General features: G+C 42.5%; 1 protein-coding gene and 3 non-coding genes across 4 annotated transcripts; all 4 read right to left on the reverse strand.

Moving 5' to 3' along the window:
* Nucleotides 1–152: 152 nt before the first annotated feature.
* LOC138209517 (transcription factor TFIIIB component B'' homolog) lies at nt 153–17,712 on the reverse strand. Its single transcript, XM_069168157.1, has 28 exons — nt 17,623–17,712; nt 15,914–16,110; nt 15,191–15,815; nt 14,153–14,256; nt 13,964–14,029; nt 12,870–13,064; nt 12,635–12,768; nt 12,420–12,514; nt 12,233–12,287; nt 12,007–12,141; nt 11,665–11,886; nt 11,407–11,476; nt 11,130–11,316; nt 10,936–11,045; nt 10,458–10,845; nt 10,121–10,255; nt 9,693–9,729; nt 9,178–9,291; nt 4,359–9,078; nt 4,056–4,216; nt 3,868–3,938; nt 2,955–3,009; nt 2,489–2,853; nt 2,373–2,406; nt 2,189–2,278; nt 1,896–2,103; nt 1,489–1,768; nt 153–1,402 (listed from the first exon to the last, which is right to left on the reverse strand). Exons 2-28 carry the CDS (start codon nt 16,102–16,104, stop codon nt 1,289–1,291), a joined length of 8,961 nt encoding a protein of 2,986 aa, XP_069024258.1. The 5' UTR covers nt 16,105–16,110; nt 17,623–17,712; the 3' UTR covers nt 153–1,288.
* A 739-nt stretch (nt 17,713–18,451) lies between these two features.
* Nucleotides 18,452–18,534, reverse strand: trnal-cag (transfer RNA leucine (anticodon CAG)). Its single transcript has one exon. It is a non-coding gene; the product is annotated as a tRNA-Leu (tRNA).
* A 240-nt stretch (nt 18,535–18,774) lies between these two features.
* On the reverse strand, nt 18,775–18,846 carry trnaq-cug (transfer RNA glutamine (anticodon CUG)). The gene has a single exon. It is a non-coding gene; the product is annotated as a tRNA-Gln (tRNA).
* A 755-nt stretch (nt 18,847–19,601) lies between these two features.
* Nucleotides 19,602–19,673, reverse strand: trnaq-uug (transfer RNA glutamine (anticodon UUG)). Its single transcript has one exon. It is a non-coding gene; the product is annotated as a tRNA-Gln (tRNA).
* Nucleotides 19,674–20,029: the final 356 nt, after the last annotated feature.

A 20,029-nucleotide genomic window follows, 5' to 3' on the forward strand; every position in this document is an offset into this window, starting at 1 on the left:
AAAAAAACAAAAAACTGTAAGCTTAATTTGTACATTATAAAGAATATATTAAATTAATGATAACAGGTTTATAATGTAATGTATATAAACAATTTTACCTTCAGTTCAAATATTTTGAATATATATAATATATATCTTGCAAATGAGGACTTTCTATGGTTAAAAACATTGTTTTTTAGAAATGTAGTCTGAAAGTTGAACACCAAAATCAACCCACATTGTGCACAAGTTACCTGATGTACTGCAATTTAAACTTGATGAAATATATTATTGAGGTCTGAAAATATGGTACAGCTTGTATAGACATAAAAGCATCAGCTAAATTAAATGTAATGTAATGTAAAAATGTGGGTTTTTTATATATATATATATGTATTATTTATATTATTAAACTAGCATGTGCAAGAAAGTATCAGAAAGACATTATGAAGTGGTTGTTGAACAATACATTTTATCGAGAACTTACAGAATTTCATATTTTCAATGAACCTCTGAAGGTAGATAACACGTGGTGGTTTTTTTTCAAGTATCAAACATAATAATCTGAAGGCAGCATAACTGTACAAGGTACTTTTTTAAATGATCTATACTATAGACAGTGAAATGAAATGTATTGACGTCTGCTGGTTAGTGGAAATTCTTCTTCTTGATGGTACCTCCACCCTGAATGTGGTTGTATTTATTGTATGTATTTGTTATCTAAATTAAAAGCCTATTTTAAGACATTCACATTTGCACCAAAACACACAGAAGACAAAATAAAAATGACTTGAAATGTACAACTATACATGATGTCAAGCTATTGAGTTGTGTTTTTCTTCCTGAATAATGTTCTGGTCGGAAAAGTGGACAGAAATGAAAAAAAAAAAAAGAAAACAGTTTGCTATTGTACAATATTCACATTTTCACAGCTGGTTAATAAATGTTTTAAGAAATTTGAGCCTTGAACTATATTGAAACATTCTGCAAAAGCTGCCCTCTCTTCAGTCAAACTAGTGATACTGTTTATTAATCTGCAGGTGCAGTGCTTATTAACTATTTAAACTACTGACAGTAGATAAAGGGCTTTCACGAAACTGAAACTGCTGTACATATTCAAAGTGCTTGTAAAAATGCAAATAAACTTGTTAGTTTAGTAAATTAAGCATCACAACTGACATAAAAAAAAAAAATTAGTTATAAATTAACATTGGCAGAAATAACTTAAAAAAAAAAAAAAAAAAAAAAAAAAAAAAAAAACATTTTTAAAAAGGTAAGCCACCTGCAGGTTCCTTGCTCTCTATGGCTTTCATCCCTCGTCCACTTCTGTAAAAATGTCACTTAAGAAGTACTGAGACACATTGGTGGGCTCCTCCTCTGGAAAAACGCTCTCCACACAGTCACTTTGCTGGGAACGTAAAGCCTAAAACAAAAAAGAAAAAGATCAACTTCACGCGCGAGTGCGTAAAATTCTCACCGAGTTAAGCATCCTTCCTGTATCCTCCTCACCTCAGCTGTACACGGCGAAGTTCTCGGAGTTGCGGGATTGCGGTCCGAAGTCTGCTCGATGTCCACCGCCGTCGGTGATGTGACGGACGTCGAAGGGGTTTCCTCCGTCGGCTGCGCGGCAGCAACGTCGCGTGACGTGGAGGCGGCGGGCTGCGACAAAGACGTTTTCCTCGCCGCTGATGGAGTTTTAGTCTTAGATAACTTGGACGCTGCTCTGCCGGGCGGAGGCTCGCTTGGAGGAGCAGTGCTCATTGTCTCAGAGAGGAGGTCTTTGAGTTTTCTGACGGGGTATTAAAAAAAATAGAAATACATTCAATTATCACTAATAGATATATAAAAAAAAATTAAAAACTAAGTTAATTACTCAGAATTTAACAAAAGACTTCCTTTTTCCCGTTTTTCCTCACCTACACCGACTCCTCGTCCCAGTGCTTTGTGCTCCCGCGCTGCTGTCAGGGTCTTTCTCCTTTTCAACGTCGCCGTGATCACCACTTCCTTTATGAGGCTTAGTGATGATGTCATCGCAAGCTTTCGGCTGCTCAGAAGGCCCAGGCTGCTCGGAGCCCTGGGTGGCGATTGTTCGTTTGGTCGTACTGGACTTCACCTGCAGTTTGGCTGGTTGAAAGAGAAATGGATGAAAAACAATGTGTCCGGTTTGCTGCAGGTGCATGTATGAGTAAGTATTTATCTTTTTACATACCGGGTCTTCCTGTGTCCGCCAGCGTTTCCTTTGTAGGGGGAACTTCAGTCTCATCGTCTACAGCCTTTGTTGGCTGGACTGTGGTACTCCCTGTAAAATCAACACACAAAATCCACATTTATTCTCAATAATATGACATTAGCCATTAGTTTAAAAGTGACAAAGAATAACGAAATCACTCTACCAGGTGGATCCACTGGATTCATCATGGTAGAAGCCTAGTGAGTGAGAAAAAAGAAAATGTGTGATAAATAAAGACATTTTATCATCATACGGCCACATTAGGTTCATTCCATTTACTATATACGCAGATGGGTCTGTGCCGATATCCATTACATTGACGAGGCCCATCTCAGCCCGCTCCTCTGTGGACACGGGCACAGGGTCATGTCCTGCTGCTGCTAAACTTTCTCCAGAAATTCTGCCAAGGGGGGGGAAAAAAAGGTTTGCAGAATCCGACACCAAATAAAATGAGACTCCACGGCTGGCTAGTGAAAAAGCAGATGCGAACCTCGGTTGCCGCACTGATGCGTCTGTTACAGGAAGATAAGAGAGGTGCTCAGCTGCACTGTTCACCACCTCCCCCGATGAGCAGACTGGGATCTCAGTCAGAGAGAGGATGAAAAACGGTTCATCGGGGTCTGAAGGCAGGTGGTCCGGCAGCACTGAGGGGGGGGGAGAGGGAGGCAGGTTTTAACCCCAAAAAATCATAAGGAACATAATGTAAACTTAAACTCAAGTTTAAGAGAAGCTGTGATTTACTTACTCTGTGAAAATACTGGATAACTTTGGGTCCCTTCTGTGCTAGATGTTGATGTGATCTAGGATTAAGGGAAACATAAGGAAACAAAGGGGCTTTCAAAGTGGCGAGAGCTTCTTCAACAAAATAACACCCCCATCATCACCACCATCTTGGTTCACAACCTTTTTTTTTTTTTTTTTTTTTTTTTTAAGGCTTAAAGTTATGCATAATTATCGGCAGGGCTACTTTGAGTGACAGGTGGGTACAGTCATCCACACTGAGCTACAAAACCGCTCTTCAGGAAACTCATGGGTGACGTCATGGAGGCTACGTGTCATACTCGATACCATGTGCCGTGTTTCAAACGTGTTCATTTGAATCCATTCATAAACTATTTTATCACGTGAAGGTGGATATTGTGAGCCTAAAATCATGTTTTCAATCGGTTAAGCTCGCTTGGTCATCTTTATATTTGCGCCACCTGCCATTTAAATGACTACTTTAACCCTTTATCAAACGTGTGAAGCAATCAAACTATTATATCATGATTTGAACTAACAATTATATATCTTTTTTTTTTTTTTTAAGAAATAGCAACTCTGCAGGATCTCCACAAACCCACTGGGAAGTACACAAGTAAAAACAAGGTACTCTGCTTTGGAGTGACTATAGAGTATAGACACCAAACTTTGACTGGCACATGACAAAATTGAAATTGATCCATATGCTTAACACATTGTTGCAGATCTGGTCAAAGTTTAAGGTTAAAGATATTGCAATCGCACATGCATTGCTTACAATTATGCGTTATCCCACAGCCCAGATTGAGTATTTATTTTAACTGGGTGGAAGATGCTTGCGTCAAACAAGCCAGAGAAGACTGGGCATCATTTGAAGGAGCGTCTTGGTTACTCAGCGCATCAGTAACTCCCCCTACCTGTTCCTGAATGTCATGTCGGAGTTCAGACACAGGTTTGTGATCAGCAGAAGCATCCAAACTGCCAGATTCTGTGAGAAAGAAGAAGCATTAGCGATCAACAGAGAGCCGTGGATGACAGTAATTTGCTCAGCACTGCTTGGAAACTTTTTATTAAAAATTTTTTTTTATTTAAAAGGTGTCAAAACCTGCTTCAGCTGATGTTGTGCTCTGGACTTGCTGGGGTTGTGGAGGACAACTGCTGCCGCCCAGGTTGGGTTTGGGCTTAATGAGTCTGCCTCTACGAGCTTGAGTAACTTTGCTTGGGGTCTTTGAAGAGTCGGTCAACTCTGACTCTGTTTCATCAGGCCTGTAGGAGGGGTGTAAGAGCACTGTTACAAGAGAAACTTCTACTTATAATTCCTTTAAAACATACATTTACAAATAAGAAAACAGTATTTATATTATCAGTTGAAGGACAACTGATTGATGACATAGAACTCATGTCTTACCTTTGGACAAAGGAGTCTCTGTCCGAACATACGAGGTTGGCATTACTAGTCAATGCAGAATCTAGTGATGACTCTGTGGAGCCTTTTACTGAAGACTGCACATCTGCAGTTGGATCATTTATTTGTTGGGCAGATTCGTTTGACTCGTTGACACTCGTAGCCACGTCCAGTTTACAATCCTCCTGTGAAGAAGGACCAGCCTCCACTGGATCCTTATCTGGCACCTTGTCTCCTGATTCCATTTCAGTCATGAAGGTTTTGCTGCTTTTATCTTCAGGAATTGACTCTGTCACCTTACACTGCCTCTCGGCAACCTCAGATGTTGATATAATAGTCCCATCGGAGGATGAACCTTTATTATTTGTGCTGTCGAGTGCCTCCTTGGAATCTCCTGATTCAAACTTTGTTGAGGTCAATGAAGAAGGTTCTGATGTTAAGTCCTTGCTGTCTTTCTCTGCGAGTTTCAGATCTGTTTGTTCTTTGTTATCGTCCCGAGGTTGTTCTGATGCTACATTTGAGGAGGAGTCTGTATGGCATTGTTCCGACGGTTTACTAGTAACATCCGACTGCAGTTTTGTCAACGTACTTCTCGTAGATGATCCTAAATTGGGTTTGAATTTGACCATGGTAATCCGACGCCTTCTTAGCGGCACACTTTGTTCTGAGCCCTCTGAGCTCGGGACCGGTCCAGACCCAACATCTGTCTTTTGCTCCTCAATTGACGATAGCTCCTCTGTGCATTTATGAGGCGAGCCAAGGTCCGGTGATGGAACGGAAACTGAAACAGAAGCCGTGCTTTTAATTTGGCTTGACTTTTCTTGACAGGTGGTGCTGCAAGTTGGCTGTGCTTCTGCCTCTGCTGCCTTGTTGTCAGTGGATTCAGGGCTAGAATTTGACTTTGGAGGTTCCTTCACAAGCTGCACGAGAGTGACAGGGTCCGAAACCAATTCAGTGTTTGGAGTTGGACTTGAGTCTTTCTCGACGGGCTCGTTTGTGGTTGGAGGTTTCGACCTTGCAGTTCTTGATGTCTGTGGCAGGTTTGGTTTCAGTTCAAAATTTTGTAATCGACTCCTTAGTTTCGAAGTCGATGCAACTTCACCCTCTTCTTGACTGACTGGTAATTCATCCATAGGTGGGACAGACATAGCAGGATAGATACTGTCTCCTTGGACAGGGGCTGAATCTTCATTTGATCCAGGCCCAACTTGTGATTCTGTGACTGCTGACTCAGTTGTCAGCTTTTCGTCTGGGAACTCAGAGGTCGGCTCTTCTGTGGTGGCCTGCACCCTACTGTGTTTGAACTTTACTTCAGAAACCTTCTGGTTTTCTGAGGAACTCTGATTTGATTTTGCCACAACACTACTCTCCTCATTTGTACACTGTTCTTCAGTGGGAGTAAGCGTAGAGCTGAAATTCGATGACGGCTTGAAAACTGAGGCAAGATCAGTGCCTTGACTCTGTTTTTCAGGAGAGGTGGTGCTTGTTGGTTGTGGTTCCACTTCGGCTGTTATTTCTTTAAACGATTGTTTGTTTGGAGTTGGACTTGAATCTTTCTCTACGGGCTCGTTTGTGGTTGGAGGTTTAGACCTTGCCGTTCTGGATGTCTGAGGCAGGTTTGGTTTCGGTTTGACTTTTGGTAGTCGACTCCTCCTCAGTTTAGAAGTCAATGAAACTTCGCCCTCTTCTTGACTGACTGGTAATTCATCCACAGGTGGGACAGACATAGCAGGATAGATACTGTCTTCTTGGACAGGGATTGAATCCTCATAGGATCCAGGCCCAATTTGTGATTCTGTGACTGCTGACGCGTTGGTCAGCTTTTCGTCTGGGAACTCGGAGGTCGGCTCTTCTTCTGTGGTGGCCTGCACCCTACTGGGTTTGAACTTTACTTCAGAGACCTTCTGGTTTTCTGAGGAACTCTGATTTGATGTTGCCGCAACACTACTCTCCTCATTTGTACACCGTTCTTCAGTGGGAGTAATCGTAGAGCCGAAATTTGATGACGGCTTGAAAACTGAGGCAAGATCGGTGCTTTGACTCTGTTTTTCAGGAGAGGTGGTGCTTGTTGGTTGTGGTTCCACCTTGGCTATTATTTTTTTGAGCGGTTCTTTGTTTGGAGTTGGACTTGAGTCTTTCTCGATGGGCTCGTTTGTGGTTGGAGGTTTAGACCTTGCAGTTCTTGATGTCTGTGGCAGGTTTGGTTTCGGTTTGACTTTTTGTAATCGACTCCTCCTCAGTTTCGAAGTCGATGCAACTTCACCCTCTTCTTGACTGACTGGTAATTCATCCATAGGTGGGACAGACATAGCAGGATAGATACTGTCTTCTTGGACAGGGGTTGAATCTTCATTTGATCCAGGCCCAACTTGTGATTCTGTGACTGCTGACTCAGTTGTCAGCTTTTCGTCTGGGAACTCACAGGTCGGCTCTTCTGTGGTGGCCTGCTCCCTACTGTGTTTGAACTTTACTTCAGAAACCTTCTGGTTTTCTGAGGAACTCTGATTTGATTTTGCTGCAACACTAGTCTCCTCATTTGTACACCGTTCTTCAGTGGGAGTAAGCGTTGAGCCGAAATTCGATAATGGCTTGAAAACTGAAGCAAGATCAGTGCTTCGACTCTGTTTTTCAGGAGAGTCTGTGCTTGTTGGTTGTGGTTCCATCTCTGCTATTATTTCTTTAAATGATTGTTTGTTTGGAGTTGGACTTGAATCTTTCTCTACGGGCTCGTTTGTGGTTGGAGGTTTAGACCTTGCAGTTCTTGATGTCTGAGGCAGGTTTGGTTTCGGTTTGAGTTTTTGTAATCGACTCCTTCTCAGTTTAGAAGTCGATGCAACTTCACCCTCTTCTTGACTGACTGGTAATTCATCTACAGGTGGGACAGACATAGTAGGATGGATACTGTCTTCTTGGACAGGGGTTGAATCCTCATTTGTACACCGTTCTTCTGTAAGAGTAAGTGTAGAGCTGAAATTCGGTGACGGCTTGAAAACTGAGGCAAAATCGGTGCTTTGACTCTGTTTTTCAGGAGAGGTGGTGCTTGTTGGTTGTGGTTCCACCTCGACTATTGTTTCTTTGAGCGGTTCTTTGTTTGGAGTTGGGCTAGAGTCTTTCTCTAAGGGCTCTTTTGTGGTTGGAGGTTTAGACCTTGCAGTTTTGGATGTCTGTGGAAGGTTCGGTTTGGGTTTGACTTTTTGTAATCGACTCCTCAATTTAGCAGCAGATGCAACTTCACTCTCTTCTTGACTGGCAGGTAATTCCTCTACAGGTGGGACAAATAAAGTAAGAAGGCTGCTGTCTTCTTGGACTGGGGCTGAATCCTCATTTGACCCTCTTGCAACTTGAGATTCTGTGACTGCTGAGTCAGTTGTCAACATATTATCACAACTACTCTCAGCTGTACCAACATGCTTTTCATCTGGGACTTGAGAAATCGACCAAGTGTCTCTGGTGTTCTGCTCCCTACTGGGTTCAAACTGGGCTTCAGAGACTTTCTGGTTTTTTGAGGCACTCTGAGCTAATGTTGCTGCACCCAAATCTACCTGATCAACAAGTCCAACACTAGTGTTTATCCCCTCATTTGTAGACTGTTCTTCTGCGGGTGTAAGAGTAGAGACAAAATGCAAAGATGGTTTTAAAACTGGGGCAGGATCAGTGCTTTGACTCGGCTTTACAGAAGAGGGCGTGCACGTTGGTTGTGGTTCCGCCTCTGCTATTGTTTCTTTGAGCGATTCTTTGTTCGGAGTTGGGCTACAGTCTTTCCCTACAGGCTCGTTTGGGGTTTGAGGTTTAGACCTTGCAGTTCTTGACATTTGTGGTAAGTTTGGTTTGGGTTTGACTTTTTGCAGTCGACTCTTTCTGGACTGGCAAGAAGAAGTTGCAACCTCCCTTTCTTCCTTTTGTTCAACAGGTATATCTTCTGCCGGTGGAACACATGGGGAGGGTTTGCCGCTGCTCTCTAGGACTGAATCTGTGTATGAGCCTTGTTCAACCTCCGTGATTGGCGAGTCAGATGTCAAAGGATTGTTAAAGCCAGTCTCAGCCGTTCCAACACGAGACACATCTGTGGATTCAGACGGTGTGTCACCGGTATCCTGATCCCTACTAGGTTGAAACTGCGATTCAGAAGAGGAGAGACTCTGGATTTCAGAGGAATTCTGATCGGATGTGGCTGGACCTGATTGTACCAGATCGACAAACCTCTCCTGACTGTTAGACGGCTCTTCTGCTATTTTGACTTCAGTGGAAGAAATGTCATCTTTAAACAATAGTGAAGCAAAGTCTGGCATCTTTGAGGTTGTTCCTTCAGCCGCTGCTGGCGTCTCATTGGCTTTAGAAAGAGTAGGAGTAGCTGAGTGGCTCTCTTCAGCTGTTCTTACTGGTGAAGTCTCTGGTTTGGCTTTTGATTGTGAAGCCCTTGAGGTCCGGCCCAGGTTAGGTTTAGGTTTCACCTTCGAAAAGTGTCCCCTCTTGGTTTGTGGAGAACTTATATTGGAGATTTCCGGATCTGACCGCAATTGAGGGATAGGAATCGCGTCAAAAACAGTCTGATCTCCGTCTGTTGTGGTGTCTTGTAGTTCAACAGTGGCAAAACTTTCTGATGTTTCTGTGACTTCCTGACCAAAAGACGTAGATGGAGCGATACTTTCTTCCTGTGCAGCAGGCGTTGATGCAATCTCTTCTTCAATGTGGCTGGTTTCAGTCACACCAGCTGATGTTGCTTCTGCAATCACACATAAAAACACATTTTAAATTTACTATATTTAAAACAAATTAAGTCCTATTCCAATATAAGGAATTCTGTAGCAACTGTATCTATAACCTGTTGCGTGGTCGTGTGTGTCTGTTTGACTCTGTGACGACTGCGAGAGGTGAGCCATGTTGCCGATAGTCAGCAGGGTTTGAGCAGCTTCATTGTAGCTCTCGTCCTCAGACACTGAAATAAAAAGACACGCAACAAAAATTTTAAAGATGGAAGAAAAGTTCCAAGACTGCTTCTGGTTCGCATCAGCACAGTTTAGCACAGTAATTATTCCAAGTATCCCAGTAAGTTCCAAGTTACGTCACGTGATCAACATCAGCAACCGTGTTACACGTGTTTTTGTGTGCAGTTTGCAATTTCTGCATGGACCTGAAACTTGAGCACAACAATGAAATGCTTCAGAAAGCCACACAGGTGCTGATGTAGATTAAGCGACGAAACTTGGAATACTTACTCACAAAAATGATTGCTTTATTTTTCAGTCTGTTTTTTGATTGCACCTCGTATACTTTGAAACTGTCGAAAAATAAACATGCAATTCACCAGAAGCTACTCAGAAAACCTCCTCAACATACCTTCTGTGTGTTCTGAAGAAAGGAACTCTATAACATCCTGCAAGGCAAACACAGATATTTTAAATGACATCAAAAGCCGCACTATTTGTCTTAAGATGTCGTGTATAAAAAACATGTATCGCAGTTGCCCCAGTTACACTTTTTTTTAACATTTTCTCTCAAAATCTTTGTCAGCTGATTACATCTGGACACAAAACAAGAAAATACACCTCAAGAAAATGTTACTCTGCCTGTTGCTATGAGCGAGTGATCCACAACCACAAAACAAATGAATGCATAAAAAAAACTGATAATGCAGAGACACTGCATGGAAATAAGATTGCACTTTATACATTTTGGCTCTGTACACCAGAGCTATAAGAAATAATATCAAAATAATAGTTATAACCGGGGTTGATGATTTCATTTTACTTTTTCAGGTCACTTACAACCAGCAGGTCCAACTGATGTTCACATGGTTCAGCTGTGCCTGCCTCATTGTCTGCCTGCTCACAAGAGGAATCGGGGCACAGTGCATCGTGGGAAATGTCCAACATATCAGGCATGCTGGCCAAGATGTCAAGCTAAGTGTGGGATGGGAGAGGGGGTCAAAGGGGAGGGGGGAGGAGGGGAGGGGTGGTGGACAGGACGAAAAACCATGCACAAAGAAAAAAGAAATGAAAAACACAAAATGCTTGTAATGAGGTCGAATTGAAATGAGTGAACGAATGGTGTTTTATCAGTGCGACACATGATGTGTGGGGGGGGGGGGGGGGGGGAACATACCTCCACCATGGACTCGTCCACCTCCGACACCACAGGATGAGGGGTGTGCAGGCCGGCGGGCACGAACACGGGGGCGCTGCTGTCTTGACCGGAGCAGCACGCGAGCCGCTGCTGCTGCTCCGCCTCTTCGTCCTCCCACGGCTTCTCAGCCTCCTCGTCATCGCTGAACTCCGACTGAGATGCCCGGAGGGTGACGAGCTTCGGCTTTTTGGACTTCGGGGGTGACTGCGGCTTCAACGACCTTCCCCTCTTGCCCGTGGATTTGGGTTTGGGTTTGGCGGCGGAAGCAGTGGAGCCCGGCGGCGAGGCGGGAGTGCCTTCAGATCCAGAGGCATCCTCTTTGGCCGGGTAGTTCAAGGGCTGCGTGGGTTTGGGAACTCTACCGTATCTACAAAACACAAAGTATACGAAATAGTTCCTTTTGCAAAATGAGGAGCGGGAATGTTTTCTGGAGAGTCTTCCGGGGAAGCTCTTGTACCTGGTCGGTCTCGGAGGTTTGACGACAGCGTCCTCTTCTTCTGAGGAAACGTCATCGCCGGCCGACTTCTTCCTGTCGGCCTGAGTTGAAGGTGACGCGTCTTTATTCTCCTAAAATGTTAGCAGAGCTTTCAGTCAGACAAAGTCACAACGTGCAGGAACATTTGATGGCTCTACAGTTAAAAATTAAATAACCTGCTCTTTCGAGGCGCCCTCTTCCTCTTTTTCTGACTCTGCGGCGTCCGCCTTCGTGGACGTCGCGGGCTTTTTACCGTATTTCCGGCCCAAAGGCAGCAGCGGCTTAGGCGCTCTGGCTCGTGAGAGTTTAGCCGGCTTGATAGCGGCGTCCTTTGCTGCGCTCGCGTCTTGAGTCTTTTCAGGCCTGAATATCAGGAAGAAAACAGGAACATTTAAAGCCAACGAAAAAAAGAAGTGACTTTATTTAAACGAAACACTTTGGAAGTTTTATTACATGTCTGAATTTGTGTGGTCTTCGGGAAGTGCCGCCTCGGCGTCTTGAGGTACGCCGGCCTCACCTGAGACTATAAAAGCACCAAAAAAAATGCATGAAAAAAAACGTGCTCAAATAAGTAATTTTGACTAAATTTAGAATCATAAATTTGACTTTCCCCAATCCTCAATTTACTAGAAACCAGTTCAAAAAAACAAAAAAGACAGTTTGACACGTTTTGTGACAACGCAGGAAACTTTCATGAAGCTGCTCTTCTACCTTGATCGTTGCTCGTTTCTCCCGTTTTGTTCTTCTTGTCATTTGGTTCTTCTGATTTACTCTTTTGTTTACGTTTCCTCTTGGGCTTCGAAGCGGCGGTTCCTCCCTCGTTACCGAGCTCCTTGTTCTCCTTCTCTCTTCCCTCCTCCACGTCAGGAACTTGATTCTCGTCTGCCTCGTCTCCCTCCTCCACGTCATTCAGATTGCTTGCAGATTTTTTGCCTGTAGATGGAATAAGAGCAGAAGAACACTCACTGATGAGGTGATAATTCAGTACTAACTTGGTATTAAACAAAGTAAAAAAAAAATTGTTTTTTTTAAAAGCATGGAAAGTTAAGTCACCCTTTGTCTTCCGCTTGCGTTTCTTTGGAGAATTCTTCTCGGCGAGCAATTTCAGTTTCTTCCGGTTTTTCTGAAATTCTAAAATCTTCTCGAGCAGCTTGGAGAAGTACTCGATGTCCAGTTTGCGTCTTTCTCCTGCAAAACAATCAGCAGTGAATGTTTAATCATAATAAACAACGTGAACATTATAATTTAAGGTCAGATTTAACCGGCGAAACACACTTACTGAAAGCTTTGTCGATCCGCCACGAATTCAGCCGCTCCTCTTTTTTGAATTTGTTCTGAAAATTAAAATCGGTGAACTTAACAAAGAGTTTCTGTGTTTGTTTGTTTTTTAAACGGAGACTGCGAGTTGCTTCTACATGATGAAATTCTGTAAATATGCTGTGTTTATTTCTGTACTTGTAACGGACCTTTATCTCTGATCGAGCTCTGTGTGGAAACAGTTGACAGATCATGGAGAAGTCCGTCCCCACCATGCTGACTGCCAGGAAGAACATGTCGGTCTCTGAAGAAAAATATATATATATATATATTTTTTTTTAATTTAAAACATACGAGCATGAGAGTAAAATCCTGTATGTGCTGTGAAAATGTAATAATAGTATTTTATGTATAGTAGTTCAACCTTCGCTGGACCAGGGTTTGGTGTAGGTCCCTTTCCTGAAACTGGAGTACGTTGTCGTGGAGCCGCGCTCAAAGATGGGGTCTCGACCCTGCGCCGGGTTCGGCCCTTTGGCTCGCTGGACCTCCACTGTTAGACTGGGACGCAGGTTGGAAAGATATCATGGAGCCGACGGACGGTTTAAATCACCTCACAATAACGCAGCGAGAAAGAAAATCAACCGCAAAACCCCACCGACCTCTCTTCGTCGATGATCAGCGAGCCGTCTTCTGCTACTTTCACCTGAGGAACCATGGGCGAGTCATCCTGCTCTTCCTCCCCGTCCTCCGCCTCCGCCGCCTCCTCCATCTCCGCCTCCGCCTCCACCTCCCCCTCCTCCCTGGGGTTCGCCGTTTTGGGGGGGACTTCGGGTTCCTGCGCTCGCTCTGGAGACCTTCAGGGAATACATGGCAAACATCAGAAAGAGGGACTGAGGCTGGTATACAAGGATTATATGTGAACTACTGTATATTTCCACATGGAAGTCACAGCTGCTGAAAGAGACACTGGTTTAAAAACGTGTTGGATTATCCACGACTACTCCGTCGCCAAGTCTCATTTTAGTTTATTGTGATTTACGAGTGGTGATATGGCCGCACATTCAGGCTGAATTCTCTGTATAATATTTGCATTAACAGAGTATAACTCGAAATTTGGTATTTAGAAAATGAAGTGACATTTTTGTGATTCATTGAATAGATACATGATTGTGGTTTTATTGTCATTCAGTAGCTGCAAAGGATAAAATCTGGAAGTTCAGTGTTTGAAATGTTTAACCTTCATACAAATGTACCAAGTTTTAATTAAAAAATTTTCATGGTACATGTTTTGCTTTGAAGAACGTCAAAATACCGCGTTTCTTTTACGAATTTGAAGAAATCACTTTTATTTCTTTGTTTTTCCAATGTTCAATGTTTAGTTTTCTTTTATTTCAATGACTTTCTTTCTCTCATTGGGAAGAATTTCCAAATAAAATCATCTGATTAATGTTCGAGTTGATAAAAAAATTTTTTTTTAAACTGAGTAGACTGCCCGCTCAGCATTTCTGATTCATACCGGTAAAGAATGTCTCATAAATGGGCTCTTGTTGCAGCTATTAAAAAATGTTGAATTCAATTTTTTGTTCAAATGACTTCTTGACTTAAAACAACAAATAAATAATATAAAAAGAAAAAACTAGAATCTCCAGTATGGAAGTCTGGGGTTTTATTTTGTTGTTCAACATCAGTGAAGCTATAAAAGAAAAAAGAAAAAAAAAAGAGGATTTTCAAAATTATGTTGGGATAAACGTACTCCTCTCTCCCCGGTGAAGGTGGCACCACAGTCTCGTTCTCTTGCGCTGATTCTTCTAAACTAGACCTGAAAAAAAAAAAAGATATATGTATGTATTTTCAATAATTCAACTCCATATAAAACCTTATCTCTGGGAGTTAAGAATGAAATGAGACACATTCTAGACTGAATCACAAGAGAGACACTTACGTCATGGGGTTGGACGTGGGGAGATAATGGATGAGGTCCCTCATGGTCATTTTGGCCGGATCTAAAGTGTATTCCTTCGGACGCGACTGAGCTTTCCTAATCCTCTGCAACATCAAATGAAATCACTCCGTTTATTCAGTCCCTCCAGGATTTCGCTTTTTGTTTTTTGTGATAGTTGCGATCAAACATTTTTTATTTTGCGGCGGATTTTCTCAAAAATTGCGATGTAATTTGTTTTCAGTGAGTTTTTTTTTTTTTTTTTTTTTGCGTAAAATTGCAGGAATTAGAAAAAACTGCAAGTCAAGAAAGAAAAATGTGATTTTTTTTTTTTAGCCGCTACCTGATAAAGGAATAAATATGTAAATCACTTCCTTTGATAATAATCCAACCGCACACGATTTGATTGAATTTAGCAAACCATGGGGGTAAAAGTTTCAAAAAGTAATCATAAAAGTGCCGTCGCTTTACAGACAGTTTATGACTGTAATATAGAAACAACGACTACATCTGCTGTCAAAATAAGAGCTTTGGATGTTCATGTTAATTCAACACGTCGGCCTACTGTAGTCACAAAAACAAAGTGCAGTCGCTTACAACTTGACCGTGTATAAAACTATTTTTAGCATACAGTAATACTTAATCACTTATATTGATAATAAGCAATTAATTAGAACATTTTAATGTGAAGACCACATTTCCCACAAACCCTACCAATTCCAGTTTTTCTGCTTGTGCTGGTTTCCTCCAGAGTTTTATTTGGTGATGAGAAAACAGGAGCAGAGCGTTTCTGAATGTAAATAAGGAGGATTTTTTTTGTTTTGTTAATAAAGCGAGTTCAGTTTGACAAGACTTACTTTATGCCGTTAATACTTTCAGCACAGCTTCTGCTCACGACATTTTCTTTGCGGAAGAATCGCGGGAATTTTCAAAAATACTGACAGTATTTAATTATCATGTCATTAAACCCCCCCCCCCCCCCCCAAAAAAAAAAGGATAGAGAATAAGGAGAAGTATGTCAAATGAGCAATCTGCGCTCACCTTCTCTTTGCGTCTCTCCTGTCTGAGCAGCTCTCGGAGCTTCTGGGCCTTCACCAGCCTCTGAACGTCCGACGGGTCGTTCAGGAGTCGGCTCAGGGAGAACGCCGACGGCGTCATCGAGGGCACGTTCTTAGACGACACGAGAGTCTTGGCTTTCTCGGATATTTCCGTGGCCTCTCTGTCCGGTAGAGAGCGCGGCGCTTTATCCGCCGGTCTGGGAGGGTCGTTTTTGACCTGACCGCCCGACGTGCTGTCCGACTGTTTGTCCGCCGGCGGGCGGGTTTGTTGCGTCGGCTCTTTGGCGGGAGGAACCTCTGAACTGTCGGAGGTGGAGGTGAGGGTCGGCTTAGGTTGAACTTTGGGCTGCGTGCCATCTTCCGAAGGCTTCCGTCGCCGCGGAGACTGGAGTCCGAGAGGAGCTGCTGCCGTCCCGGATTGGCTGGAGGTCGCCGGTTTGTCCGAGACTTCGACCGGAGTACTGGAGACGGCTTTGACGGGGGACCTCGGCGTCCTCGAGAGGGCGGAGGGGCGGCCAGGAGCCACTTTAGGCTTGATAGCGAACCGCTTCCTTCTCTGGACTGCAGCCGAGGCGCTGGTACCTTCCCCGTTTTGGTCGACGCCATCCCTTTAACAGCAGTAAGACGAGTTATTTTATATTGTGCACTTTCAAACTAGTAGTTATGGCTTCTAGAATAAGTAGGCGCCACTTTGTTTGTCACTCACCCTGAAGTTTTTTCTAACGGCGTCACGTAGGACTTGTGGTCCGTCACAGGAGCAGCGCCGTTTCCATCACCGGCGTCTTTTGGGGTCTCGCTGGCCTCCTGATTGGCCGGAGGAGCCTCCTGAGGCGTCGCTGCCGTCCTCCCTGCCGTGCCCACGTTGGGACGAACGCTGAACCTCGACCGGCGAAACATTTCGAGCTGCAAACGCGCAGGAGGTCAAAGCAGCATTCAGTATTCAAACAGCCTGAGGAGCAGCTCCGAGGGAAATATTGTGACGGACAAATGTGGACGGAGATCTTAAAAGGACCATGTCATCATAGCAGAGACCCTCAGTCTCTCAGTGCAGGCTTATATGTGGTACCAAGAGTTTCTAAAAGTAGAATGGGAGGCAGAACCTTCAGCTTTCAGGCTCCTCTCCTGTCGAACCAGATCCCAGTTTAGGTTCAGGATCCAGATACCGTCTCTACTTTTTAAGATTCAGCTAAAATATTTTCCTTTTTGATACAGCTCATAGTTAAGGCTGGCTCTGGTGGACTTGAGTCGTCCCTTAGCGATGCTGCCATAGGCTGAGGCTGCAGGTATCTCTGTCTCTGCATGTTTCTGGTCTACGGTTAGTGCCTCCACCAACCTGTCACTTTTTACTATTTGTTGTCTGTCATAGCTGTTATTTTCCATCTTTGCTCTCCCTTCACCATAACTGGTTAAACCAGTTAGCCTCCCACCTCTGAGTCTGGTTCTGTCTGAGGTTTCTTCCTGTTAAAAAAATAAATAAAAATGTGGTTTTACTTCTATCTGTTGCTCATGTGGGAATTGTTGTGTTCCTCTCTTGTTTGTTTGTTGTTTGTTTCGATCCCCATTAGCCTTTGCATGGCCTCTTCCCGGCATCCTCATAATTTGACTAGATGATGATTAACTAGATAAATACCATTATTCAACATAGATGGCCCGTGAGACTGCTTAAGAGCCACGAAAGTTTCTTCTTAGCATCTTTTTAAAACAACATATAAAACAATATATATTATTTTTTTTATTTTTTTTTTTGTCTAATGCAACTGGGAGGGAACTCCATCTCTGTGTATCTTTAGTTTTGGATCTTGTTAAAGTGCAGAGTTAAATGATTATGTTGTGATTTGACACTATGTAAATTAAATAAATGGAAATTTTGAATTTCGATGCATCCCTGACGTCACCATCATCTTCAAAACAGACCTGCAGCCACGAAGAAGACTTTTAAGCTACAATGCGACAAACCATCACTCAAACGTCCTGCTTCTGCAACACCGTAAAGAATTCATTATTTTCTAAAGGTTACTGTTGTGAAAAGTCGGGCAGCGCGTAAAGATTATTTTCCCCATCGACTAATCGTTGCAGCTCTGGAGCAATAAGCTCGGCTATGTGACAGGACTTGCGTGACGTTGGCAGTCGGAGAGGCCGTAAATCATATAAATTAAAAAAAAAAAAAACAAATAGCAGCGGAAGTTTAATAATGTAACACACCTTGTATAAAAAAAAAAAAAAAAGGCAAGCAGCAACCCGCCGATAATGGACAGAGCAGGTCGAAAGGTGCGCAAAGCTGAGCCCAAACTCGCATGTCAACACTTTTAAGTGAGCGACTCTTCCTGATGTCCTAATGTTCACGTTACGAAGCACATTTATGGTTGTTTTTTTTTATTGCGTCCGCGCGCCTTAATTTGCTGGTGATCAACGTACCTGTTCAAGAATATGTCGTTTTCTGGGAGAAATCAGCTCTCAATTATCGTCGAGTAGTGGCAAGTAGCGGGACCCCGTGCACACACTCATCCGCCATGTTTCCCAGTGACGCGCTGGTTTTCGCGAGAGAGAGAGAGAGAGAGAGAGAGAGAGAGAGCGAAAGGGCTTGTGGGAAATGTAGTCGGAAGCGTGCCAAATGAGACTTGGATGAGGCAAGATCGTGTACTTTGTGAGCAAGAGATCCCTGTTGTTTCCTCGGGATTTATTTCAGCATTTTACTGGCTTCTGTTGTCCTCGCGATCGTTGGTAGAATAAATGCGGAAAGAAATTGATTTTGTATCGTGCAAAATGTGGACGAAATTTGGTCTATTAGTAAAAAATGTATTAGTAATTAATGTTCAGATGCAGCCGAAAGAATGATTTTGCAAATAATCCTTAACATTGAAATTGACAACCTGGAGGTAAAGTCAAGGCTATTTATTCACCAATTTAAATCTGTTTAATGTCTTTTTTTTGTTTGTTTTGTACATGTACATTTAGCATTTACAATACAATTAACATTATTATTTCTTTCTGGACGCGTTCCCTATGACTGATATTATTCAATTTTTTATTTTTATACCATATTATGATATAAGTTTTGTCAAAAAAAATGTTCTGCTTTGTGTGTTCAAATGTTATCATCCAAACATAAGGCCCAGACATAAACCTGCAAAGTCATACAGTAGTTCACCAGAAAACATACACTAACTGCGGGAACAGATTATTGCTTTTATTATTTATTTATTATACATTTATTTATTATTTATTTGTAGATGAAAATGATTAATGTCAGAAGTGGGATTCGAACCCACGCCTCCAGGGGAGACTGCGACCTGAACGCAGCGCCTTAGACCGCTCGGCCATCCTGACGTCATACCGGAAGGCTGGGGCTGTCACACTTTGACGTTCGTCAGTGACGATTATGACAAGTTATGTATTTCGCATTTCGGAAACGTCACCCTGTCCTTTATTAACTGCGTAAATGTCTGTCGCTGAGAGGTGGACACCAACTATTTCATATTTTATATTACTGTATTTTATTTATTTTTTTTCCTCGGGAAGAGTTAAATCAGGGTTGATATCTCACATGCGACCTCCCAAAAAAAAATTAGGTCCCACCGAGATTTGAACTCGGATCGCTGGATTCAGAGTCCAGAGTGCTAACCATTACACCATGGAACCCCTGACGATGGTAACCAAGCTGTCAAAATCTTCTAAGATGATGACGTAATGTGTGACAGACGAGTGACGTTGGGTTTATGGTGACCCAATATCCTCATAATATCAAGGAACACAGCCAGATTGACACGTTGTGTTCACAGACACGAAGAAAGTGGGAAATGACAGCGGGGCCATTAGCTCATGAAGGTGCAAACACAGAGGCATCCGTATTGATTGCAAACATAAAAAGAAAAAAAGGAAAAAGATATGGTAAGAAGAGATAATATACATATAATTGACAATTTGGAGAACACAAACAGAAAATTCTAAATTAATAAATCATAACTGCAAAGAAGATTTGAAGCACTCTGACATATTTTAGTGTGTCTGTGCCACTGTGTTGTCTATCTATCTATTGGACATGCTTCCACATAGACACAAGTCATTGAAATAAAAACCTGTTGTGAATAGAATTTATTTTTAAATAACATTATCTCGGGTGTAAAGAATTTTCAATTTTTTTTTTTTTATCCCAGACTGATTTCTGTCCTTTAATATAGAAATTAATCAACACAACAGAAAGTTTTTACCTGAAAACCGGAGTAAATCAAGAGAGGAGTTTCTACAAGTAGGACATTTTCTAAAGTGTTTTGGATGTGTCAGTTTTACAGTAATGGTAAAACCCTGCTTAAAGTCATGACTTGGTAAAGTCTCACAGAGGATGTAATATCAAGAACTAAACTTTCACTGCTGTAACCATATTTGGACTAGAAATAAGGTTCCACTGAGATTTGAACTCAGATCACTGGATTCAAAGTCCAGAGTGCTAACCATTACACCATGGAACCGCTATACAAGACACCTCATATGTCAAAACATGGTGACAGGTTCAAACCACGTATATCAAACAACTTTCTGTTCAAAACCAGGTAAAAGGAGGTACAACTGGTTAACAAAGCAGCTTTTCATGACTGTTTGGACTTTTGCTACTGCTCCCTTTACAACTTCACCACCTCAGGATAGTGATGACGTTCATTTAATCTTCTTAGTGGAAATTGAAATGAAAGAATGAATGTTTCATTTCTGCTGCTTTTTCTTATGGGTGAACACAAACAAACAAAAAAAAAGCCATCAAACAAGAAATGCTAACTACTGTCTGGTTTGCGTGTTGTCATTTGTGCTAACTCGGTTATTGTGTTCATCA

The sequence above is a fragment of the Embiotoca jacksoni genome, unplaced genomic scaffold (assembly GCF_022577435.1).
Source record: "Embiotoca jacksoni isolate LCO1_2020_lvr unplaced genomic scaffold, fEmbJac1.0.p SCAF_10, whole genome shotgun sequence".
Lineage (NCBI taxonomy): Eukaryota > Metazoa > Chordata > Actinopteri > Embiotocidae > Embiotoca > Embiotoca jacksoni.

Coding starts and splice junctions, on each gene's coding strand:
- LOC138209517 (XM_069168157.1), bottom strand. CDS start 16,104: ATGTTTCGCCGGTCGAGGTTCAGCGTTCGTCCCAACGTGGGCACGGCA. Junction 12,288..12,419: donor GAGCTCGATCAGAGATAAAG/GTCCGTTACAAG, acceptor TTTAATTTTCAG/AACAAATTCAAAAAAGAGGA. Junction 11,887..12,006: donor ACGCAAGCGGAAGACAAAGG/GTGACTTAACTT, acceptor TTCCATCTACAG/GCAAAAAATCTGCAAGCAAT.